This window comes from Schistosoma haematobium, chromosome 4, assembly GCF_000699445.3.
Source record: "Schistosoma haematobium chromosome 4, whole genome shotgun sequence".
Classification (NCBI taxonomy): Eukaryota; Metazoa; Platyhelminthes; class Trematoda; order Strigeidida; family Schistosomatidae; genus Schistosoma; species Schistosoma haematobium.
Window position 1 is genome coordinate 13,102,990 of NC_067199.1, and position 26,190 is coordinate 13,129,179.

A 26,190-nucleotide genomic window follows, 5' to 3' on the forward strand; every position below is an offset into this window, starting at 1 on the left:
CTTGTTTTCGGGTGCTATTTGAAATGTATGACCTTGGGTGCTAATGTAAGGGGCTGTGATTTCTAATTACCTATCGGTCTAGAGATGGCATGTTGTAACAATAAAGGCGCTATTAATAAGTGCCAAAAGATTTGTGGATGGGTTCCTGTAGTGTTTATACTTTTAGTTCTCGGGTGGTCGTATTATGCTTATGTGTATTCACTTTGTATAGGTAACTCGTCTAAGCTATATTTCACTACTTTAATTTAGTACAGGTTGATTATGTGGCAGAAAAAGGTAATTTAATACTCTGAGTTCTACTTTTAGTGTTTTTTCTGATATTTTTCCACTTGTTCCTGATATTGTTTTGTTGGTCATACATGAAGGCTATCCTAGTACCTCCTATTCAGCCTCCGAAACAGGTCAGTGTCTGGTACAGTCATTTTGTGTTTTTTCGACCAAGGTTTGATTTGATGTACTTTCTGACTAAACTGATTTATGTGCTGATATACCGGTAGGGCTACGTGTGTTCCCACCATTGTATGCGTAGAAATTAGTGTTTGCCGAATAAATACTACTTTAGTAGATTTTACTAACGCATTAGTCTTTTTTAACAACTTAACTTAATCTTATCTTGAGTTGCAACTGTAAATCTTGCTTTAATAATGTCGTTCATCTGATTAGATTGAATGTAGCTCGTATTAAGGTTATCAGTGAATATTTTATTTACATTTAATAGTCAAAAAACTAAGAAAAAGGACTTCAATCTCAGACTCCGAGTTTTGATCGGTTCTGTAAGTGCGTCAATGAGTTTTCGTCCTGGCTTTTTGTTACGAAACACGGTTATAGTCCACTTGCCTAGTGAATTCAGCAGTATTTGTAAAGTTCTATACAAATATCTCACACATTAAAGCAATTTCCCCAAGTTCAACTTTCTTCGCGATTATCGCTAGAACCTCAATGAAATAGTCTATACCTGCCCACTCGGCTCATCCAGTTGTCAGGGGTTTTATGGATTGGTTGTTTTGGCTTGGGCACTTCTTTCTCCTACACCACTCGTATTCCATTAAGTTTTGTACCTCTAGGTGGGTGGTGGGTAGGCTTATGCAATATGATTCGAAGCGCTTGACATGTGATCAAGTTGTTTGTATACCTGGTAGTAGAGTACCAATACTTGTCACGAAATGATGCCTAAGTTTTTTCAATTTCTTAGTTGTCAAAGCCATTTTTCAAAGCTCACATTTCATGATGCCTAAATCGGTCATTCGACACTTTATAACGTTGAAATAAGTGTGTACACTATGCAATGAGTTAATTAAGTCCTTCTGATAGTCTGAAATCGGAATGTTTTTTACGTCTTACATAAAACCAAGGGTGTAAGGGTTCAAAGATTCTCGAAAGAATTGTCAGAAGGTAAACATTAAGTGTTCCGTTAAGTCCTATTTCTTGATACAATTTTAATTACTGAGTTGAGTCACACAATGCTTTCATCAGTTTTATATAGTGTTAATTGTGAGGATTCAAAAAGCTGTATACATACTTTTTGTGTATTTCAACACAGAAATATTCTGCTTTACTTGAGTTTAAGACGCAGGTATGGTGTGTGCTTTGCGCTTCCGAAGTGCAAAGTACTTCTACAAGACTGGCAGGATTCTAAACCTGTACTCACCCTGGATGGTGAGCAGATAGAAGTAGTTGAGAAGTTCGTGTATCTGGGTAGCTGCATAAGTGCTGGTGGGAGTGTGAGTGATAAGATCAATGCACGTATAGTGGAAACCAGAGCGACTTATGCCAATCTGGGGCATCTTTGGCGCCTTCGGGATGTTAGTCTGGCTGTAAAAGGTCGGATCTACAACGCATCGGTAAGAGCGGTTCTCCTCTATACTTGTGAAACCTGGACTCTGAGTTGGGGATGTTAAACAACTCTCTGTGCTTGATCATCGTTGTCTCCGAAGGATTGCTGACATCCAGTGGCAACACCATGTCAGTAATGCAGAGGTTTGGCATCGTGTGCTCGGGTGCAGAGACGATAATTCAATTGGTGTCACCATCTTGAAACACCGACTTCGGTGGCTTGGACATGTTCTACGAATGTCGTCCCAGAGAATTCCACGTCGTGCATTATTTGCCGACTCTGGGACTGGTTAGAAAAATCGGAGTGGTGGTCAGTGTATGGCATAGTGTCGTGGTATGAAAGAAAGCTGCAAAGGTCTGGCTTGTGTTGGTCATTCACGACTTCCTGGCTGGGGTCTGAGAGATGGTGCGACACAGTGGCTAGAGACGTTATCACATATGGCTCAGAATAGAAGCCAGTGGCGATCCTGCTGTAACCCTCTTTTGCTTTCATAAAAAAAGAAAGGAGTGGTTGTGTCTTCCTTAACTGAAAGATTTCTTCTGATTGTACCTTTCCGTTTTCCCCATTATTATTGTTATTATTATTATCAAACTACCTTACACTAATCTATTCGTTATTGTTTTTTTAACGCTCCTCACCTTTTTCCTTCTCCTCTTCAAATTCCCATTGTTTTGTGTGGCGCATATATATTTGGTGCCCTCTTGTACCAAGATATATGTGTTCAAATAAATAAATAAAACGCAGGTAATTTGTTAGTGAGCATATTGGGTTGATAGCTTCTCCTGTACAAGGACTAATAATACTTCCAGACTCACCACCTATTTGGGTAGATTGCATTAAAACTCATGACATAGTCTCCTAACGTCCAATGTCTATAGTACTGGACTACGACAGTTTTGTTGATTGGTGACGATTTTTTCTCATTTCTATACAATGGCTCATATTTTTAGTTATGAAATACGAAAGTTGCTTGGTAATGGTAACGTGTGGTGTTTGTTTAAGGGATTCATAAGCAGTGGATGGATTAACTGAGAATTTGGTTCGTGAATGTCATCTAGATAAAGCTTACACACATTAACCTTAAAAGAATTTCATTAGATGAGTTTCTTTGGTGTTATCCTTTCTGTCCCTTTATTCGACAGTTAGAAGCTCCATTTTTCGTTAAACTTTTGTCCACTTGTTTTATTTGTTTATCATAGTTCCACCTAACAAGTAGTGAATGGGATTCATTGAATGCTGCTACTGGGAAAGAATCTGAACAAAATGCAATATTAGAAGCCATAATAGCAGAACGAAACCTGCCAGTCTATCTTTCCGGTTCAGATGGGAAGATCCGTGTGTGCAACGTATGTGCCATAATAAAACCCGATCGTTCACATCACTGTTCTACCTGTGGAGTGTGAGTTTGGTATTTCATAACGTCTATATTCTATAGATTATGAGACATCTATCTTAAATGTGCTATGCTCAAATCAAGTTAACACAACACCGTTGATCTAGTTTCTTTTAATTTATCAGTCAGTCAGCTACGAAGTAGGACCCGACACACGTATATATCGGTCCAAGTTGCCACACCTCGTTAGCACAAGATGAACACCGAATTCATAGTAGTCACATTAATGGTGGTAATGTATAAAAGAATGGATTGTGTATAAGGATATAGTACAGGAAGAACGAATTAGGTAGTAGAAAGAAAGATATAAAGCAATTTCAATCTCATGGTTTAAGGGAAGACAAAAAGTGTATACACTGACGCCATTGTGATCAATTCTGAGACATGTGACACAGAGTCTCCAACCATTAGACACGTTAGTCACGCGGACCCCAACCAAGTAGTCTGCATCTACCAACATGGCTCAAACCAGAAGTTAGTGATATTCCCTAATACCCTGCGTCTAACCTCACTATTACCTACCCAGTGATCCCAGCAGATGCGACCAGTATTTCTAAGACATCTGCGATTAAATACTAGTAGCTTACCAGTATCTTCTACTCAATGGTCACGTTTCGCAACCGTAAAGTAGAACAGAACGAGCTGCTGTGCAGTATACTCGTCCCTTAATAGATGGACGGATATGTCGCCCTCGCCACAGGTGATGTAAGCTGGCAAGAGCCAAACGAGCTTTGGGAATCAATGCTGAGATTCCGTCAGACATTAACCCATTTGGACTGATCAGACTTCCAAGATAAGTGAAGTTGTCAACGCGTTCGACTACTTCACTCCCTATCCTTAGTTCAGGTGTTGATGCAGACCGGTCCTGAAGCAACAACTTGCATTTAGAGTGAGGGAAGCGCATGCCAAACATTCTGGCATTGTTACTTAGTGCTACCAGAAGACTCTGCATTTTATCAGCGTCTTCACTAAACAGGACTATGTCATTTGCGTATTCTAAGTCGATAAGTGGACCTCCTGGAAGGAGATCAATGCCCGAAAATTCAGTCGAAGAGAAGTTTGTTTCCAACAGTAGGTTTATAATGAAATTAAACAGAAACGGAGATAGTGGACAACCTTTTAGTGGCTGTGCTTCGTAACCATTATCATATAATCCTTATCGGTGTTTGAAATCAGAAGGCAAAGAAAAGTAGCGACCACAGCTTTTTATTATTTATTTATTTATTTGAACACATAAATATTGGTACAAGAGGGCACCAAATATATATGCACCACACCATATTTGTGTGTATGTGGGCTGTGATACTGCCCGGGTGCCCAGACCGAAGCAGGTGGTTTTCTTATGAGGCTACACCCTGAGCCCTTGACCTAAAGGTCTGATCCACAAGGCAATGAAGCATCGTAAGGAGATGCAATCCCATGGTAGCCGGTGACCAACGACTGGTTCATACGCCATTTTTTCCTTCAGGATACTGGAGCCCATGTGCACCGTTGGTTCGGGATCCGGTTAAAGCGCCGGACATTCGCTTTTCGTACTCTCATTTTCACAGACAACACCCCCGCCACGAGAAGGCAGTGAGTAGGAATTCCCTGGCAGAGGCTGTATACGCGTGGCCGTGTGAGAGCATTTCGAGAGGGAGGGAGAGCCCACCCCACTCTCGGCCATACCAGGGCAGATAACTCAGACCATAAAGCAGAGAGGCAAATGAATGAGTCAGCGAACCGAGAGTGTGTATAGGATTAAATGTACATGTATATATATATAGGGAAATGAATGGATCATAGAATCAGTTAAGCAGTTAATAATAAAGCTAGCAGAATGAATATATGCGTAGGCGGTAAGCAATGTTCAAGCATACATACCACATACAAGCACAACAGTAATAAAGGTACGACGATATAGATAAGTTGTTATGGTACGGATGACTCTGTCTGTTAAATAAATTAACAAAGGGGATCAACGGAATTAAATGTGAATAAACTCAGTTGCGCGTGATTTGCTATAGTCTTGGCGTACACCACTTGAGGTTGAGAAATCGGATGACAGTTCTTCATGAGCTATGACTTGACTGGTAGTGTTCGAGTAAAGAGCATTTACAAAGTTTATATACTTCCGAGGTTCACAACTTAATGACAGACACTGCCACAGAACCTCTCGGTCTACAGAGTACAATACTGCTTTTAGGTCGGTAAAAACTATCATAGTCGGGTGCCGATAAGCACGTCTGTGTTCTAGAACCTGACGAAGGATGAATATGTAGTCGATGCAACCACGACCATGTCTGAAACCAACCTGATTTTCTCGTATTTGAAGTTCAGGAGCCCTTATTAAGAGTCCGACAATTATTGAGCCCAGTATTTTAGATACTATATTAGTCAAATTAATCCCTCTATAGTTATCACAGGATGATTTTGATCCTTTCATATATATTGGGACAATCTAAGATTGTGGCCAATCAGGTGTTAGTACGTTCAGTTCCCAGATTTTAGCTGAAATGTTAGTCAACCTAATCGCTAACACTGGATCACCGTACTTAAAGACCTCTAGAGATTAATCCATCTGGACCAGCTGCTCTTCCTGGTTTCAGATTAGCTATAATTTTTTGAACTTCAATTTATGCATAATTATTGTTAAGTTTTCGTACATGGAAGATTGATATATATATATATATATATATATATATATATATATCACAGTTTGGAAACCACTTCCACTTAACTAGATGGGTAGGGCTCACACGTAAGGCAGGATGCGCAAACGTGTGTTCAGTATTTGAGTTATATTATAAGTAAAAGGATATATTTGCAATTAGGTGGTTTTCGCATTTTTGGGAGTTACCATGAAAGAGTCATAATGAAATATATGAATAATGCAAAATGAATTGACTGGACACAGTTGTACCTGACAGTTTAGGTAATTTTAAATTTATGTGAAATAGTATCCTTAATCATCTATACTGAATAAACGAAATCCTGAATAAGTTAGGTTACTTTTTGAAACTATCCTCTTACTATTGAAAAGTAAATCCAGATTTCTGTCAGTGATTTTCAATTTGTAAGTGTCCTCCGTTTTCCCTGTTTTAGATGCTTATTAAAAATGGATCATCATTGTCCATGGTAAGTAACTTCTGTAGTAATGATTTTCGTGTCTTCGAAGCGCTTTCAATGGTTATCCTAGACATTACGTCTCAAGGCAATGTAAATTTTTTAAGTTATCATAGATTGTAGGTAAATTCTACTTGAAATTCTTTAATCAGGTTTATACTTACATGAAAATTCGTCAAAATTTGAACTAACGAATTGACAGAAATCGGGTAATAAATATACACAAGAAATCAGATGTAAAAACTATGTTTGGAATAATCTCAGTGATTATATTGAAGTTAATTTTGACGTTTCGCCCGGCAAACTGGTCCGGGCTCCTTCAGAAAAATGTTTGAAATCTGAATATCAAAAATTTATCTTTACAACAAGTCTATGTGAACGCTTGTCCAAATTTTGATTTTGTGAAAAGTAAGAATATGAGACATTCAAAATATGACATATATATGCATGATATGTACTACTGTTATCAAAATTCAGTGACTGAATGGAGCCTCTGGCTACGGCTAAAGATAAATAAAGCATCATTTTGTTTATCATAGAATTAAAAATACATATGAATAAATAAAGTTTGTGTTGATTGATTATTACCAGCCAACTGTCAGATAATAAGCTGTAATGCTAAATTAAAAGTAGTTGGAGAGGAATGCAAACAAAATAATCGACTAAATAATTAAATATTCGTTGTTATTAGGATATTTTAACGGATAGTATAGATGGGATCATGTTTTGATTTGTTGGTCAACAGTTGCCGTTGTGTAGCACTGACATGTGTTTAGGATTATCCGATATTCAGAGTTATTTTAAGACTGAATGCCTCAGAGTTGTAGTTTTCAATCGTGGTGTGTATTCAAGCATTATGATTAACTATATTGTCAAAACTGTCCACTTTTTACATTGTATTTTTTATTGACACTTATGTAAAAAAGCTAAGAATAAATTTTACCAGTTTTTAATTATTTTCAGCTTATTGATTCAGTGTTTAGTGTCAGGTGGCTATGAAATACTACATGCACTCGGGAGGTGAAACTAGTATTGTTGTTTGAAAGTAATCTTTTGAAGAACGGCTGAGATCTGTTAGCATTGTCGAATGAACAATATTGCTTAGCCAAATATAGGGCCAAGTAGGCAAATCATCGAACAGAGTAATTAACTTCCGTCATTGAGAATAGTAGCTAATTCGCTCATATATCTCCATTTATCACAAGGGGTAATCATGTTAGTGATTAGGCTCAATAAGGTCATATCAGGTTAATGAAAAAACAACAGTTATAGTTTTTCTGGATATATGTTAACTGTAGAATGCGAAATAGGGCCTCCAAGATTAGGCAAATTGGTGATAAATTTGTTATTTATACTTGTTGATACAGTTATATCTGTTTTTGTGTTCCACATACTTCATTAGTTTGTTTTCACTAACTTTTCATATCCATACTGTATTATGTCTTATCTTGAAGCGTAGAGACACGAACCACGTTTCCTCTGTTACATTTGAAGTTCCGTACACGAAAACATGTGGATTAGCTTATTAAATAATGCGTATATATTCTTCAATCTTAAAAAATCTTTTTTTGTTTACTGTGGTGCTAGTCCTAGAATTCCCTTGGTTAGAAGTTGTCCCGATTTTTCACAGATCGATAGTGTTTGAGATAATTATATTCTAAGTATATGCGTATAATAATAAAGGGTGATTTACTTATTTATTCATACGTATTTTAGGATAGGTCAATGAATCCATATTGTATTTCACTTCGATTCCTTGAATTCTTGACATCTACATCACCTAGAAACGGTTGCCAGTAGTTATCTGTATATCATATTATCAACCGATTGATTGTAACCAGTAGGATATAAGCGATTACTTATCAACTAAAAATTCAAAAAAGTTCCTTAATATTTAAGCATGCATGATTACGCTTGCTGGGGTTAGATGACGAGACTACTGGGAGATTGTGATTAGTGAAGTTATTTTTTTTAAAGTTGATTTTCTGGTTATTTTACCTAATAAATTTAGCTTTAATAACTTGTGGTAGTATAATAATATGGTTTTCGTTTATGCATTGCTTTTTGTCAACACAATTGAAAAGAAATTTCTTCGCTCAATTCGTTCCTTCTTTATTTAACAATTTGACTAGTTATCTTAGTGCAATTACAAAATTAATAGATATCATTGTAAATGATCTTACTATTGAAGCTTACTGAACATTCGACATTTTTTGTATTGGTTTAAGCGTTAATTGGAAAAAAATCATTCAGTGACAAATAAGTTGAGCATCGAATTCCTTGCACCACAATTGTGACACTTAATTCATCATAACGAATGACTGGTAGTGTAAATGGGAGTTTCTTGATCGGCTGTCCGTGTTGATTAAGAGCTGTGACGAAGATCTTTCCCATTATTTTATCCTCTGTTTAGAGTGTATCAAGTTTGCAAAATAGAATTTTCTTTATGATAAAAAATCATGATCGTTTAGTATACTGGAAGATACAGTTACCTGTTACCTAAATAATAAGGATTTTATTAGTTTTCCCTGGCTATACCATTTTAACGGAAATGGCTCAGAATATAAGCCAATAGCAATCATGGTGGACATGCTTTACCTACTTAGGTCTAGGCCGTCAGGTAGTATCACCAGCTCCAACACAAACAAGTGTCTAAATCTCTACTCATCCATTGGTTTACATGGTTAATGTCCAGTTATTGTCCTTTCTTTACATATATATGTTTCTTTGTTTTATGCCTCTTCTGTTTTCCTTTTACTCCAGGACGAATAATTGTATTGGATTTCATAATCACAAATTCTTTATTGTCTTTCTATCATGGGGTGTGGTGTACTGTTTTTTTATTATTTGTACTTCTGCGTCGTATTTTGCAGAATTTTGGAGAGTAAGTTATTGAAATTAGCTTCATTTTCACTCTGTATGATTTGCTTTTGGGTCATTTATATCAGTTTTGTCCTTTCATCATTTGGATAATGTAATAAGAAGATTATCAAATTTATGTGATATATTAACACAATACGTTTCGAACAATTCAATCACACATTTACCTGTTAGGAACATTTGTTTATGAAAAACTAAAGGATCAACTCGATAAACAGAAGGTAAGAGTAAACAAGGATAAGAAAGGAAATAAAGCGAAGTGAAACTCGCCACTCTGGGTAACAAAACAATATTACCAGAGCTGGTTTATGGTGACAACAAGCAGTTTTTGAACACAAAAACGGGGTATGAATATTCGTGTTCTCAAGGTTTTAATAAACCTTAGTATACACACTTGAACACTCTTGTACAGAGCCACAAAAGTTGAGGTAAGATCAATCTTCTGACCTGTTTCAACTATGCATTTAGCAATAGCGGACGATGGATGTTCATCATCTACTCTTACTGGGCCATTTGGTTTTGTCCGTTTTTGTAAACATTTCGGTACATAAATAAGGAGAGAATCAAGCGGAAAAATTTCTTTTCAATTAGTTTTTCATCATAGTTCTACATTAATATATATGTCATTTATAATAATGAAATAGTACTCATCGAGTAGATACGTTACATAATAATTCTATAGTGACATACCGATTATAAACCAAGATTGAGTAATTGGAAGAAAGAGGATTATAATCGCCAAAGTAATTATACAAGAATCAAAAGACGAATGTTGAGAATAAGTAAAATACAAAAAGTGGAAGAAATACGAAAATAGTTTAACAAAGTTCTACTATAAACTCCCCTATACCGACGGCCAAGGTAGCGAGAGTGGTTGTATAAACTTCTTCGGATGCAAAGGTTTGGTTTGTGAACATATATTCCAATGGCTTCAGCAATGTGCAAAAGACAAACTCGTAAACCATGGGTCAAATTTGATGGAATATGGTGGATAACCTTAAAAGCTTTATGTAACTAAACTTGATGACCTGTGTCCACCAAGTGAGTAAGAATAGAACTTACCCGCCCTTTGTTCAACCAAGATGGTTGGTATTCTGTTATGCGATGATGGACTTGCCGAGTTGTACGCCTCATACAACTGGCTCCATAGGAGTAGTTGAATTGGTAAATACATCTAGATTTGGCGAATTCAGGCAATCTGTATTAAGCGTTCTTATTGTAGGGCGGTTGTAGAAGACGGCACTCAGTTTGGCTGCATTAAATGTTTTCTGTAGCGCCCTTCTTAACCTTTATATCACACTTTTTTCGTAGAGTCATTTAGGAATTGTAATTTTAAAAACATTACTTTTTTCGGAATGGTAGGTAACCTTGTTCTTGTTTTCATCTCCTTCATGTGTTTGTCGATGAATTTCGTTGGGTATCCACTCCTACTAAGCAAGTTACGAATATTATCCAATTCATCTATAATGATATCATCCGAGCGAATCATTCTAGCACAATAAGTCATGATCTTTATCAAGTTTCTTTTGTATCTGATTGGTACAGCACTATAGAAATGAGTATATTGTCCAACTGTAGGCTTTCTATGTATCCCTCTTTTTAATGTTCCATCTACTCTTCTGGTTAGTTGAACATCTAGAAACGATATGCTCTTATTCTGTTTTTCCTCTATTGTAAAAGTAATTGATGAATGAATGTTATTAAATATGTTCCCCTTAAACTATGAGCCACGTGTTGCGTATAAGGTTTGAATAATTTTTTCTGGTTAGCGTTTTTTTAGCGAGTTAGTTTTCTATGGGATGGGGTCGCTAACCCTATGCCCAACCCTCCTCCTTTATCCGGGCTTGGGACCGGCAGTAGCCCTCGGAGGGACTTCAGACCAAATCGCAGCTCTACGGATCATTGTGGAACAATCAATCGAATGGAATTCATCACTCTACATCAACTTCATTGACTACGAAAAAGCATTTGATAGCGTGGACAGAACAACACTATGGAAGCTTCTTCGATACTACGGCGTACCTCAGAAGATAGTCAATATCATACGGAATTCCTATGATGGATTAAACTGCGAAATTGTGCATGGAGGACAATTGACAGACTCGTTCGAGGTGTCAGGCAAGGTTGCTTACTCTCACCCTTTCTCTTTCTCCTGGTGATCGACTGGATCATGAAGACTTCAACATCCGAAGGGAAACGCGGGATACAGTGGATAGCTAGGATGCAGCTGGATGATCTAGACTTCGCAGACGATCTGGCCCTTCTATCCCAAACGCAACAACAAATGCAGGAGAAGAAGACCAGTGTAGCAGTAGCCTCAGCAGCAGTAGGTATGAACATACACACAAAGGGAAAGCACAATTCTCCGATACAACACAGCATGCACCAATCCAATCACAATTGACGGAGATGATTTGAAAGATGTAAAATCCTTTACATATCTGTGCAGTATCATTGATGAACACGGTAGATCCGATGCAGATGTGAAAGCGCGGATCGGTAAAGCAAGAGCAGCATATTTACGATTGGAAAACATCTGGAACTCAAAGCAACTGTCAACCAACACCAAGGTCAGGATTTTCAATACAAATGCCAAGACAGTTCTACTGTATGGGTCAGAAACCTAGAGAACTACGAAAGCCATCATCCAGAAGATACAAGTGTTTATTAACAGCTATCTACGCAAAAAACTTCGGATCAGTTGGCTAGACACTATCAGCAACAAAACAAATCAGATCCCAGCGGAGGAAGAAATCAGGAAGAAGTGCTGGTAGTGGATAGGACACACATTGAGGAAAGTACCCAACTGCGTCACAAGACAAGCCCTCACATGGAATCCTGAAGGCCAAAGGGAAAGAGGAAGACCAAAGAACACATTACGCCGGGAAATGGAGATAGACATGAGAAAAATGAACAAGAGGTGGCCAAACCAAAACGTGGCATCAGTGCTTAAAGTCTCTAACTTCTAGTCTGGGCCATGTTGGTAGATGCAGTCTACTTGGTTGGGGTCCGCGTGATTATCGTGACTAATGGTTGGAGACTCTGTGTGACATGGATCGGAATCGGTCACAATGTCGTAGGTGTATACACTCTTTGTCTTCCCTTGAACTAAGAGATTGAAATTGCTTTATATCTTTCTTTCTATTAACTAATTCTCTCTTCCTGTACTATGTCCTTACATGCAATCTTTCTTTTATATATTACGACCACTGGATTAACTGCTTGTATGAAATTGGTGTTCATCTTTTTGTGCTAATGAGGTATGACAAGTTGGACCGATGAATATATGTACCTGATCCCTATGTTGTAGCTGACTGACTGATTAAATATGTTAAGTAAATTCTCCTTTTCCTGTTCTTTTTCTAATACTATGAAAGTATCATCTATTTACCAACAATAAGATGTTAAATGGCTAATTGTGTCTTTAATTGGTCCATTTCCTAGTTTTGCAAGAAAATTGTCTGCCAACAGAGGGCCCAATGGTGACCACACGGCTACCCCACTTAATTGCCTATAGTATTCATTGTTAAATCGGAAGTGGACATTCATCGTGCATCTAAGAATTAACTGTTTTATTGCGGATGCAGGAATTACGGTTTTTATGCCCCTCTCTGTTAATTCATTGCAAATAAAACCCACTGTTTCGAGTAGGGGAATATTAGTAAATAAGGACGGTACATCTAATGATATCATGAAGTTATTCTTGACCAATAGATTTTTTATATTATCAACAAATTCAAAAGAATCCTTGACACTATGCTTAACAATTTCTTTGCACGAACCATTTCGCTATAGTGTGATAGACGGAGTTATTCATATCTAAAACCGGTGGAAGAGGCAAGTCACTTTCATGTGTTTTTGGTAGGCCATATAGCCTTGGTGTAATCGTCTCTGTAGGTTTTATCATTCCTCATACCCTGTTCGACCCAAAGGTTATTTCCAAATTCCAGTAACTGTGGAATAGAAAAGAATGTGACAATGATTTATACACTAAACGAAAGGCTTATGCTTTATAGAATATAAGAGAGATCGAAACTGAATGTTAGTATTTTACAGATTTTGAATTAAGTGAAACAGTTTCTTGAAAAAAATAGCTTCCATTGTTCTTCATTTCTTCTTTGTTCCTCTCATATCAGAATACCTTATACCAATAAAGAATTCATTTGAGTTGGCAGTTATCTCCATTATTTTGATAGTAATTTTGGTCTCAATAAACGTGTAAGGAGATTCTTCGTTTAGACCTATTAGACATCTCTATTGTTCATGTAAACAGAGAGTTGGGAATCATTTTTCTTTTTTAAATGAACTTCTACCTCTTATATAGTAGTTAATGCACTTGATTTCCAACTGTTGAGGTAGTAGGTTTAAACTCCCTACCACCTACTTCAGCTTCAGCAACCAAGTCGCATCAGTAGGTGCTCATTATGAACAGTATAACTGAAAGTCAGTTATATGAACATGTATTTGTTACGTGAGTTTATTATTATATTTCTAATAAATTGAATATTCTCATTTAGACATAAATTACACGAAAAAAATAGTTCATTTTAATTATCTTTCCATTATAAATCTATACTTACAAATAGGTTTCAGAATTAACTATAAAATTAGTGTCAGTTAACTCTTTCATCAAAATGATAGTGATGACCATGTATTTATTGTTTATCTTCTAAATTTTGAATTTTTTTGTTATTATCACTGTTACTACATAATTTTTCATTCATTCTTTCATTTCAAACTATATTTTCTATCTTTAGTTCACACAAATTAGATTCCTTTACTTCTCATCTTGTTAATTTCTTCTTACTTTGATATATTTTACAGTGTAGCAACTTAAACAGATATTTGTCTGTACCAAGTCTCACATTGAGAAGATTGTTTGTGTTATAGCTATCTGTTCATATAATTACTTCCATAAATTTTAATTAGTAGTAAGTTAATTTGTTGATGTGTTGATTATTTTTTGTTTTCAGTGTCCAAATAATATATCAGTTGATCGATTTCAAGTGTTATTCCTTTTTATTGTGGCTGCTATGTTTGGTCTTTGTCAACTTGGCTTAGCTTCATATCATATGTATTTAGTTGGAATAAATCTATCAACTTTAGGTAAGTAGTTTATTCGTGCAAACTATACAATACAATTAAGTGTTATATTTTTGTTTGTTCAGAATAAAATTCCTTAAGATTTTAATTCTCATTCAAAACAATGAAGTTATTCCGTTTAGTTAAGAAATTTCGGATAATTTAACCAAGAAAAAGGTACTTACTGAGAACTTGATCAAGTTGTTCAATTAGGTTATTGATTAAAGTAGAACTTGAGAGCTAAAATTAGCATGACAAGTTAGTTGTTTAGCTTTAATTTGAAAACATATGATTTGACCAATTTAATGTAACTCAACTACAGAGTATAAATTTGTCTACTTATTTTTAAGCCATACTATATGTATGAAAGTTATGATGATATTAACCAACTATCCGAACTAAATTAGTTGAGACCGGATTCGAACTTTCGCACTTGATTGTTTAATAATCGAGTGCTTTGACCTCTAAGCTACAGTTATACTCCCTGAATATATTGTGATTGATTTGTTTTGAAATCATGTCACATTTCCTCATCCATATACTTTCAATCTTCTAATCACGTAAAGTATTTGAATATATTATGTAGAATTGTCTTTACAATAAAAATCCCAGTGTGGAAACCTATTCATATAATTATGATTTACTGAAAAACAGTAGACTGTTCAGTTTTTTAAATAGAATATACCATACTTTTGCTCAGTTTTCTTAATTTTTGTTCTTAATTTGATAGCTGAGTCTTTTTCTGTTTAACTAGATTATTCTGTTGGTATTAGTGCATGTTAAGTTTAATCCTGTTATAAGTGATGATGTCAAGTTTATTCTAATCACCATCGTTGATGCACTGTAATCATGACATGGTGTCGTACAACTAAAATAGAGTGTCAAGCACTGGGTAAACTCTACCATGAAGAGTATATCATATATATATAATTTTTGTGTTAGATTACCTTAGAAAATTTTTGAAATTTTAATCTTCAATTTCTTTCATCTTGCACAGAACTAATTCATTATTGATTCATAGTTCATTTTTATGTTTAGTTATGTTAATCCATTCTTCGTATATGAATATAACTATTACTGTATATTAGAGTCGAATCTGGTGAAGATTTAATTGATAACAAGATTGTTCGTTTATATAAGTTGTTTTCATCCACAATATGGGACATTTAGGTATTTTAAATCCATTTTTACTGTATTGTGTTAAGTGTATGAGGAATACTTCAAGATATATATCGTCAGTCAAAAACTAGGGGTGTAACTCAAAGAAGTTCTGTGTTTATTCTGCAGGATTATTTTACGCCTGAAAATGAGCTCTTCTCAAGCATTACATTGATACGTTAGATTATCGTCATATTAAATGTATCGTTAGTTGGACTGTCTGTGTGGTGTATAGTTACTGTTATTTTTTGTGCTATTGTTTGAAGTGAAATATGATCCTATAATTCGACAATCCTAAACGGATCACTTGTCTTCTTGTTTATTCAATTAAATATTGTATGACAGCCATGGTAATAGGTTAGGAAAAAGAATACGAATCTTTAAATCTCATTTTGAACTGTGAAGAAACAAAATACAAATGTATATGGAGTTGGTTAATACTCGAAACTAATACTTAACATCTACTGAGTGGATAGCGCGATTGCGTTTGAAGCGAATGGTACTGGGTTCGAGTCCCAGAGTGAACATCAACTCTGAGATGCAGGTTCATCCAGCTGACGACTCCCAAGTAGGACGAAACGCGCGTCCTGGATTCCACTGCTAGCAACTATCCATCATTGCTTACAAATAGCTTGTGAATTAAGGTAATATCGAGGCATACGTACAGTATGCACATATGCTAATAACAGACTGATCAATTACAGTCTTAAACCTCAATGGGAAGATACAAGCCAATATCTTCATTGATGTTTAATCTTTCCCATTGAAACCAAATATTTGTAAACATAATGTGACAACCAATGTAAAATGTATAAGACGTCAATAAGCTTTTCTTTTACACAAGAAAGAAAAGGAATCGAACGACCTCGATAAAGATAAATCAAACTAATATGTGTTCAGTATAGATTGTTAGTTTATTGAATGGTTTAATGATTTCCTCTAAATGAACATAGATATACAGCTGTTATTTTACATGTAATACTCAATCAAGAAATTAAGTTTTTATTCTATGAGCTCAAAGATGATACCAAGAAAAAACAAGACAAAAGTATTGAATTATTTATTTCTTTTCTGTTGAGTCGGCTTTTGGAGAACTTCAACGGAGCCTCCAGAGGCCCAAAAGGAGCCGAAGAGTCCTAGCCAATCAGAGCATGGTGGAGCATTCTAGAATTCCAACGTGGCGTGCTACTATTGGTCATTAGCATAATATGTCGCTAACGGATTGGCCGAAATATGATGTTGATTTAACAAACGTTAACATCTATAAGTACCCATGTTTTCTGTACAAAAACGAGCCTTGGAGTAAAGTGTCCCTCTCATACTTTTGCGTCTTCTTTCTGGTGTTCAAGTCACTGTATAGTTCTAGCGTGCGGGTTATCAGAATAGCTTAGGAACGAATATAGCGTCCAATCGACAAGACTTAACATTTTCATTAAGATGATTTTAACCAAGATGATTTACAAATTTGTGACTAGAAATGACTTCATAAACAATAAGAAAATATTTTTTCAGAAAAATAAAACTATTAACATTCATATCTAGTGTTTAATTTCAAGGACAAGGATACAAACTTATTTGAATAGTTTATGTTAATTGATTTTGTTTGTTTGATTGTGTGTATTATGAGTGTCAGCTCAATGAACTTTTAATTATTTATAAGGCAAGATAAATAAACTCAGAAGATTTTCATACAATTTCATTTACAGATTAACTGATATGAATATGAAAAGTAATGATAATTAATTTTCATTAGTAAACTCATTACCCTTTATTGATTTATTCAAATCAGTGGGTATATAGATTATAAGTATATGAAATGATTAAATGAATTCACAATTCATTCTACAAAGATTGTTGTTCTTGTCTTTTACGCTTCTATTTAGTATCTCTAAATATCTGAATAGCATTTTTTTGTTTATTTGTGAATATTCAGTTGAAGTAGATGGTTCTTAAACTGCATGTTGTTTTTGCTTTTATTTAACATAGTTGATCATTGATTCTGTAACACTCTATATTTTTCTTACTATCCAATAGAAACTTTTCACTATCCAAGATTACGTGGCGGTCAACCTGATAAGACTCTATTCAATTTGGGGATAAAAGAAAATTTCCGTGAAACTTTTGGATCTTGTTTTCAATTAGCTATACTACCAGTATTCACTACGTGAGTTGGTGTTCTTGTTAGATTATTCATAGTTCTTTACCATAGTCTTATTATGTTTATCAAGAATACTGTCGTCTTATTTATTTGATCTGAAACTGGATTTTTGTTAGGAATGAAAAAAATTGTAACTTTTTATTCGTTATGCATTATTTTTCATGGGTTATGTTCAGTCTAAGAACTATTTCAACTATTCGTTCTCAATATTGTTTTATATATTTAAACTGTTTCTCTGCAATCAGGGAAAGTAATTAAATTTAATGTGCTGGACTCCGACCCAGTAATCTCGAGGTTAAGCACCTGCCGTGAGGCCTGAATGTCTTAGGTTCGGTCTTGGGTGTTATCATGGATGCTCACTTCCTATGAGCCCCACATTAAGACGAAGCAGCTTTCCAATGCTTCCTGGTTTTTGACAGTTGTTTAAATAACGTGACGCTAGTCACTACCCAGTGATTAATCGACTGTGAATGCATCTCCGTCCTGCAAGAGGTTAATCACGGCCTTAATAGCTTAATGGTAACGTCTCTGAATGTCAAGCTGGGTGACATGGGGTCGAGTACACTGGTGAGCAAGATTACAGGTTCACCTTACTGACGAGTGACAACCGGGCTGAAACCTAGGTCTAATGTTTTCTGTCAACTACTTCATGTATGTTGAATTCTATCGATCAACAGTAAAAAAACTTGACATACATACTGAGTGATTAACCAATTGTAAAGGCCTCATTAGAAGTTTAACAGATTTTTGAAACGATTTATTTTCATTTGGTTATTAAGTCGATATCCTAGTTATCATTGACTGTCAAGATTGCTGATTACCACGACGTGCAATGCTGACTAGTGTTGGTAATGGTTGGAATAAAGTTAGAGGCGGCCAAACCAAAACGTGGCATCAGTGCTTAAAGTCTCTAACTTCTAGTCTGGGCCATGTTGGTAGATGCAGTCTACTTGGTTGGGGTCCGCGTGATTATCGTGACTAATGGTTAGAGACTCTGTGACATGGATCGGAATCGGTCACAATGTCGTAGGTGTATACACTCTTTGTCTTCCCTTGAACTAAGAGATTGAAATTGCTTTATATCTTTCTTTCTATTAACTAATTCTCTCTTCCTGTACTATGTCCTTACATGCAATCTTTCTTTTATATATTACGACCACTGGATTAACTGCTTGTATGAAATTGGTGTTCATCTTTTTGTGCTAATGAGGTATGACAAGTTGGACCGACGAACATATGTGCCCGATCCCTATGTTGTGGCCGACTGACTGGCAACATTTCCTCATCAATAAACTGAATGCTGATGAAAGTTATAATGAACTATTTGCATTCATACACACGAGTGATCTATTATTTGATGCGTACTTCTACTTAATTGTTCTTTCTTTTTTTTCTATTCATTCTGTGTTTTTTTTTCCTAGCAAACGATTTATTTATTTACTGATCTATTCATGTACTACTTATTATAGAATTAAGATAAATATAATGAAATTAAATCGGTTAATATCTTGTACTTAGTCGATACATTTGAATATTCGACAAATTTTCTAAAGAATTCATTAACCGATTGTAAATAAAACGTTGTATGCATTTTCTTTTAAATAACCAAGTTATAGTATCATTTGCCTTTGTATTGAGTATTCCTTGCTGAGAATTTTATTACAATTCAATCTTTACTAGTAATTATACATTTTTATTCATTATTTAATTTCAACTAACTGTACACACTTTATTGTATAGCTAATGTCAATGATGAAAGTGGTGAATTGACAATTCGAAACGATAAAGTTTAAATTAATCGTTGTATATATGGTACATTTTTAGAAGATTCATGTAAATTATTAAATAGTTTTAATTAGCAACTGATTAGTTTAACAGTTTTGAAAGCGAAATGTTCTCATTCATTTATTCAGTAGTGGTGTAGGGAATGAAGACTTGGTATGATCAACCAATTTATTTGTTCATGCGAAATTACACAATGTCATGGTAAAATATGAAAACCATACATTAAATACATTGTTTGCATTTAGATGGTGGTTGGAGGTAGTCAACAGGAAACCCTGGACCCGGGTTTCGTGCTACTTGGCACTCGTCAGCAAGGTGTACCTGTAATCTTGAGGGAACTGATGCTCCCTGGCGGATTCGATCTGAATAGCTCTAGATATCCACTTCGTTAAATACATTAAGAAATTGTTAACATTTAGTTTCATTACGTATAAAAGAATGTTTCCCAAAATGATTAAGTAGGTGTTAAGTATTCTGCTTCAAAACATATAATCTACTCAAATTACTCAACTTGAAACCGATGAATATCTGATTTAATAACAGCATCGTGTTACATATTGTAAAGAACGTCATATACAAAGACCCTGCAATGTTATTACTAAGACTAAACATTTTCGATTGTCCACCTTGTGTAATTCTAAAGAATTAAAAGTAAGCAGCCAGATAACTCAAAAATACAACATTCTCGCACTTTGAAATGTAAATATACTTTAATTTTGTCTTCACACCGATAGTGTGGTGTATGCTTTTTATGTCTGTCGACATAAATAGTATGCAACACCAATTTGAATAGCATTCGATCTGCACTAATAAGGACTAGACAAGCATGACATTGATCACCACCCAGTGATCAATCAATTGTGACATTGTTTGCATATCTTCCTTCAGTTGTCGTTTACATACTTCATGATTCTTCCAATTCTTTTGCTATTCTTGTTGTTCTCTGTTGTCCTTCCTGTTCTTCTCGATTCAAGCTTCTGTTGGCAGGTATTCCACTTCCGATCGGTAATACATACTACTTATATCTGTCAACATAAGTAGCATACACCACAGTGGTAGTAGTAGTAATAGTAGTAGTAGAATAATTTTATCATAATTAACTTGTCAGTATTTTGAAACAACAGTGAGAATAACGTGTAGAAAGTAAATCTAACCTTGTTTGTAACAAATTTAACATGAAGTTATGATTTATTTGCTTAGATATAGAATAATCAAGCTGTTTTAAATAAGAGTGATTGGCATGTATTCATTTGTAATCAGTTGGATAGTAAATATGAATATGTTGACAGTAAATGAAAATCTCTTCAAACTCATCTTGATGACAATGATCTAAGCTTTAAATTCGTTTGGGACTATTTGTTTCGGGTTTATTTATGTACTTTTAATTCGGCGCTTTTTAATAAATTTGAACCAATAAAAAGAAACAGCTATTCTAAATCAATCATGTAATCATTAGTCATTGAAGTATGGTGCTTACTATGGCTGACTTTTCGCTGTTTGTTGTATTATTAACATACACACTCAGAAAGTTAACTCCTTGGTCGACAGTGTATTTGATATCGATATTAAGTTTTCTTTTAGTATGACTACATGTGACAGTTGAGAACTAGTAAACATGTATAATGTTAATCCATAAGTCAAATGTAAGTTTGAAAAATAGTTTAATCTAATGAATCTATTGTTGTATTTTTACATCGATGATGGAATACAGTTGGTTGATAACTGACAAACTAGAGATTTAACAAAAGATACCTTCGAATGTTCCGTAAACTAAAGAGTTTATTAAACAGTTAGAATTTTAAATTTTAACAAGTCAAACATATATTCATATCAGCAACTTTCCGAAAAATTATCTCATTCATGCTTACAATCTCATCGGTGTCGTGAGATCGAAAAATCCGAACTATAATAGTAATTTAGTTTCTTTATAAATAGCAAAATTCAACTTGGTTTAGACGACAGTATGTACTGTCGTATGTAGGCATCACTGAACCAACATCATTTATCAACGTAACAATCAATTAATTAATTAATCAATTATGTAATCCGGTATATTAGAACAGAGCAAACTTTCCACGGATCCTATTGTTAACTTTTGCACGATTTCTTAGGGAATCCAATTTTTATGTTGAGTCGTCTCCATGTTATGTGCCAAAAAGCATATAACTTAATTTGAGAATGCCTGTTACTCAGATTTACTAATATTTCTAAAAAGGTTCCTATTTTTAGCTCAACTTGTGGTTGGCTTGACTTTTTAATAGTTTCACTTACAGAGTAATCATTTCTACACAGTAATCAAGTGTAAATAGTGGTCACGTAATAAAAAGGTTTATGAAAGTAGTAAGTAGGTCAAATTAGTCACTAACTCATCGATAGAAAATTAGAATTTGATCATTATTTATATTTTATAATTTATTAATCTTGCACGTGGTCAGGTTGTTATACATATATATAGTTACACTTAATGAAAACAAGTATATTAATACCAGCTCTGTTATTAAACAGTATAAATGCTTTCCATTAACAATACGAAAGATTATGGTGTCCTTGAAAAACGGATGAAAATTAGCATTTCAGGAGATTAAAATGTAATGATAAACAATCAAACAATTAAAAGTGTTAACAACATCAAGTTAAATTTTACGTTGAAAAAATAAGTGGTTATTTACTTGTGGAGGAATTATAATAGCTCACTACTATCTAAAGTTTTTGATGATGATATTATCTAAAATGTCAATAAATGTTTCACAATTAAACTAACAATCCGCTTAATGAACTGTTATCTCCCGATAAGCATAATGAATGGTAACTTTTGGGATCCATTTATGGACCAATACTAAACGTATATTTTTATCATATAATTGTTAAATAACTAAACTATGCATATTCATATCCTTCTTATCGTAAGCTTTATTTTGACCTATGAACTGTTATTATGCGTTTCACCATTCTTGAATTATGCTCTGTCTATTAATCACTATCTCCCTCATTCACAACCACTTTTCGTCAAATCTTGTACAAATGTCATTTTCTATTTTATGGTACTTTGTGGTCTGTTTGATTGGTATATAAACTCAGTATGTTTGAAATAAATGATTCATATTGCAGAGGCTGAGATTGGTGTTCTGGACTTAACTGTCTGGGCTAGGCGGAAATCAGGACTCTAGACTGCTCGTACAGGTTTATGCGTCATTGATCCGATCGATAAGTCACTGCTGTCTAATTGGCGATATCGTTACGTATACATTAGCAGGGCACTCAGGCCACAAGTTATAACACGAACTCAATTTTAACAAAATGAATAGTATGTAAAAACATTAGAATACGATTTCCAGTAAACTATGAAGTATGTACTGGATATAACAATTTAATTTTCGATCTGTTAGGTGATGAATGATAAGCATTTTTATTCCGTTGATGAGAATTTGTAATTCAACCCTGTTTAGAAGTCCATTAGAAAACAAATGCTTGGTTATTGTACATTGTAGTATATTTCAAATTGCAACCAGAATTAATCTGAATAAGCAATTCGATACACATTATAAACCACTTATTGAGGGATGGATAATAGATAAGAACTTGGTTATAATTGTGTAGGCAAATTCATTTGATTTGAAAAATTCTCACTGTCATGCTCTTATATTTGTACTGAGTTTATTCGAGAGGCTCTTATATTCACTGAGTGTATCTTACCCTATATTTTCGATTATTTTTCCATTCATTTAGTTAATGTTGAATATTGGAGTGTAATTCTCATTAAAAGTTTCATTTCAACACTTAACTTGGATTGTATTTGTATTTTTGTCCTAGTTGGTTGGGTTGCCTTACACTTAGCATGTCCATAACAGACAGTTGCCAATAACTCCTGTCTAAATCCCATATTTTGTCATTTTTATATCACTTTAAGAGATTAGTATGTCTTAATTTTATTGTCAATTAAAATTATTTATCAGAATGGGTTTTGTGTAGATTTTTAGAAATTTCACTGGTTGAAATCATGGAAACCATGGAAAACCTGGTGGTCTAGCTTCAATTGACTCATGATTTCAACCAGTAAATTTTTTTACTCGATTCTTATGTGTATGTACGTGTATAAATAAGCTCGTTCACTAGGAATTTTAAGGTTTTGAATAATTCACCTGAAATAAATGAACTCAGTTTTATCCATTTGGTTGGTAAACGAATATGTCGATGGTCACGTAGTGTAACCATGGATACAGTATTTAATTTAACTGTATTACAATATTTAGCGTCTAAATTGATCAATTTTTCGTCGACCAATCAGATGGTCATAGCCAACTTTTGTTAACATACTTCTTAGGTAGATAAAATTATCTTTTAGTTAGTTTCTAACCGCTAAAATGTTTTTACTGTTAAGTAACGTATAATGTAGACTTAACTTACTTCGTAAGCGACAATGATAGGGATATTACTTATATCTTTCTGTTGACAAATATACGTGAAGTTTCGTACACTACTGACTCACTAATTTTGTTCCCAAACTCATCTTTTTCAATAGTTGTATCACATGCTTTTTTGTGCTCATTCTTATGTTCGACTTCAGTATAGTGCCATGTATTTATATGTATTCCTACCAGAGGTTTATGAACGAAAACCATTGAGAATAAAATCTTTACTCTTTGAGATAGCCACATAAGTAAAGTTACTCATTTACTATGTATAATTTTATGTAACTCGGCTTTGAGCCACATTGTTCATGTGAGGGCTAATAGTACTGCCGTACTTCTAGGTTCGAACATACCAGATAATACACTTTTACATAATGAATCTAGTCACATTGCTTCCAACTGTGGATTTTTTTTAGTCTGTTGTACTTTGTAGTTATGAGAGATTGACATTGGCTTCAAGCTGTACGACTTTTGCTAAGCTTATGTGGAATGACTGTATTTGTAACAACACTTCAGTTATTGAATTGTAAAAAAAATGGAAAGTTGACTTTTTTCAAGAGAGTTCTTACTGTTTTCATATGTTTGTACAAGTTGTTTGTGTAATAGTTAATTCGTGGGCGATCTTAGATCGAAATAACATTTAAAAATGAAGTAGATCATGTGAAGGAACAGTTACGTCATAGTTTATCAATCTGCAACGAAATTTTGACGCATTAAATTACGAAATTATTGTCTAAGACTCGACAGAATTTTTTGTTTAATCCTAGCAAAATCATATATATATATATATATATATATATATATATATATATATATATATTACTTACGCCTGTTACTCTCAATGGAGGATAGGCCGCTGACCAGCATTCTCCGACCCACTCTGTCCTGGGCCTTCTTTTCTAGTTCCATCCAATTCTTGTTCATTTTTCTCATCTCTATCTCCATTTCCCAGCGTAATTTGTTCTTTGGTCTTCCTCTTTCCCTTTGGCCTTCAGGATTCCATGTGAGGGCTTGTCTTGTGACGCAATTGGGTGCTTTCCTCAATGTGTGTCCTATTCACTTCCAGCGCTTCTTCCTCCGCTGAGATCTGATTTGTTCTCTCACATAGTAGGTTGTTACTGATAGTGTCTGGCCGACGACTCCGAAATATTTCGCGTAGGCAACTGTTAATAAACACTTGTGTCTTCTGGATGATGGCTTTCGTAATATATATAATATGATAAATATTTATTTAAAACCATTTCTTCTTATTTCACTCTTTAGTCTTGGAGATGGTGTAAATTGGCGTTATCGAATGGATCATTATTTACAAAATAATAATTTAGAAGTTGGTAATACAAATCCATCTATGCTGTTGACATCAAAAATACCACAAAACAATAATCGGGAAGAGTAAATAAACAAAGTAATTTTTTAATATAATACTGCTGAAAAAAGTGTAACTTTGTTATACCTAGTTGTTTTTTTTTGTGTGTCTTTATTTTTCTTTTTACCTATAAACTCTCACTGTGAATTAGATTGTATTAATAACTAAGGTCTGTTGCATTATTTTAACTTCTTGGAAATAATTGTTCTGTCTTTTTTTTTAAAAAAATCTCATACTCTATTTTATTCATTATCATTCTACATCAAAATCATTGTCAATGTTATCTAACCAATCAATTATTTTATTCATTGCACATATTTTCTGTATCTTCTTGTTTTGAATTAATTTCTTCATTAATCTGCTGATGTCACGTCTAGTACAGATGGATTATTGTTGGCTTCAGCTTTGTTTTTCTTTTTGTACACATTCATATTTTTATGAGAATAAACATTTATTTAACAACTGATAAAAGATCCTATGTGCCTAAATTATTATTATTATAAACTATTTTGGCTCATATAAATTAATTTACTATTCCGTAAGAAGTAATTAAATATATATAATACTATATCTCTATTTGGCTTTCTTACAAGGATTGTTTATGTTAGTTGGGTTTTTTTGTTTAGATTTCTTACTTTCGATCATTAGCTTACTGGACTCTTATCATTTTTTATCTCTTTTAAAAGTGTTAGCTTACAGTGTAAATACTTTTACAAATTCGCCGTATTATACTGTTCAAACTTACCTATGAGCCACGCTCTAAATGTAAAGATTGGTGGTACTACCCGGTTACCTAAACTGAAGGAGGTGAACTGCCGTTTGAACCTAGGACTTATTAGTTGAACATCAAACGCTTTAATCATTAAGCCACTTCTCCACCGCCATCTAAACGTTGGTGATCGATTAAGTGCGTTTAATCGTATTTGAGATGATTTATCTGAGTGTTACTGCACTTTTGTCCTGATAAGTATATATTTTTAATAAATGCTTCTAGATCAGGGAACATGTGTATGTGTATGT

General features: G+C 34.4%; 1 protein-coding gene across 2 annotated transcripts; it reads left to right on the forward strand.

The window, feature by feature from the left end:
- Nucleotides 1-25,850, forward strand: ZDHHC2_2 (Palmitoyltransferase zdhhc2). 2 transcript variants are annotated; one of them, XM_035730047.2, is made up of 10 exons: nt 1-45; nt 83-211; nt 250-276; nt 307-401; nt 3,034-3,233; nt 6,312-6,344; nt 9,096-9,216; nt 14,186-14,318; nt 17,487-17,616; nt 25,068-25,850. In XM_035730047.2, the coding sequence occupies exons 2-10, from the start codon at nt 85-87 to the stop codon at nt 25,198-25,200; spliced, it is 999 nt and encodes a 332-aa protein (XP_035589214.1). In that variant the 5' UTR covers nt 1-45; nt 83-84; the 3' UTR covers nt 25,201-25,850. The 2 variants fall into 2 exon arrangements, with proteins under 2 accessions (XP_035589214.1, XP_051066245.1); XM_051215714.1 differs by having other exon boundaries at nt 17-45; nt 83-401.
- The last annotated feature ends 340 nt before the right edge of the window (nt 25,851-26,190 follow it).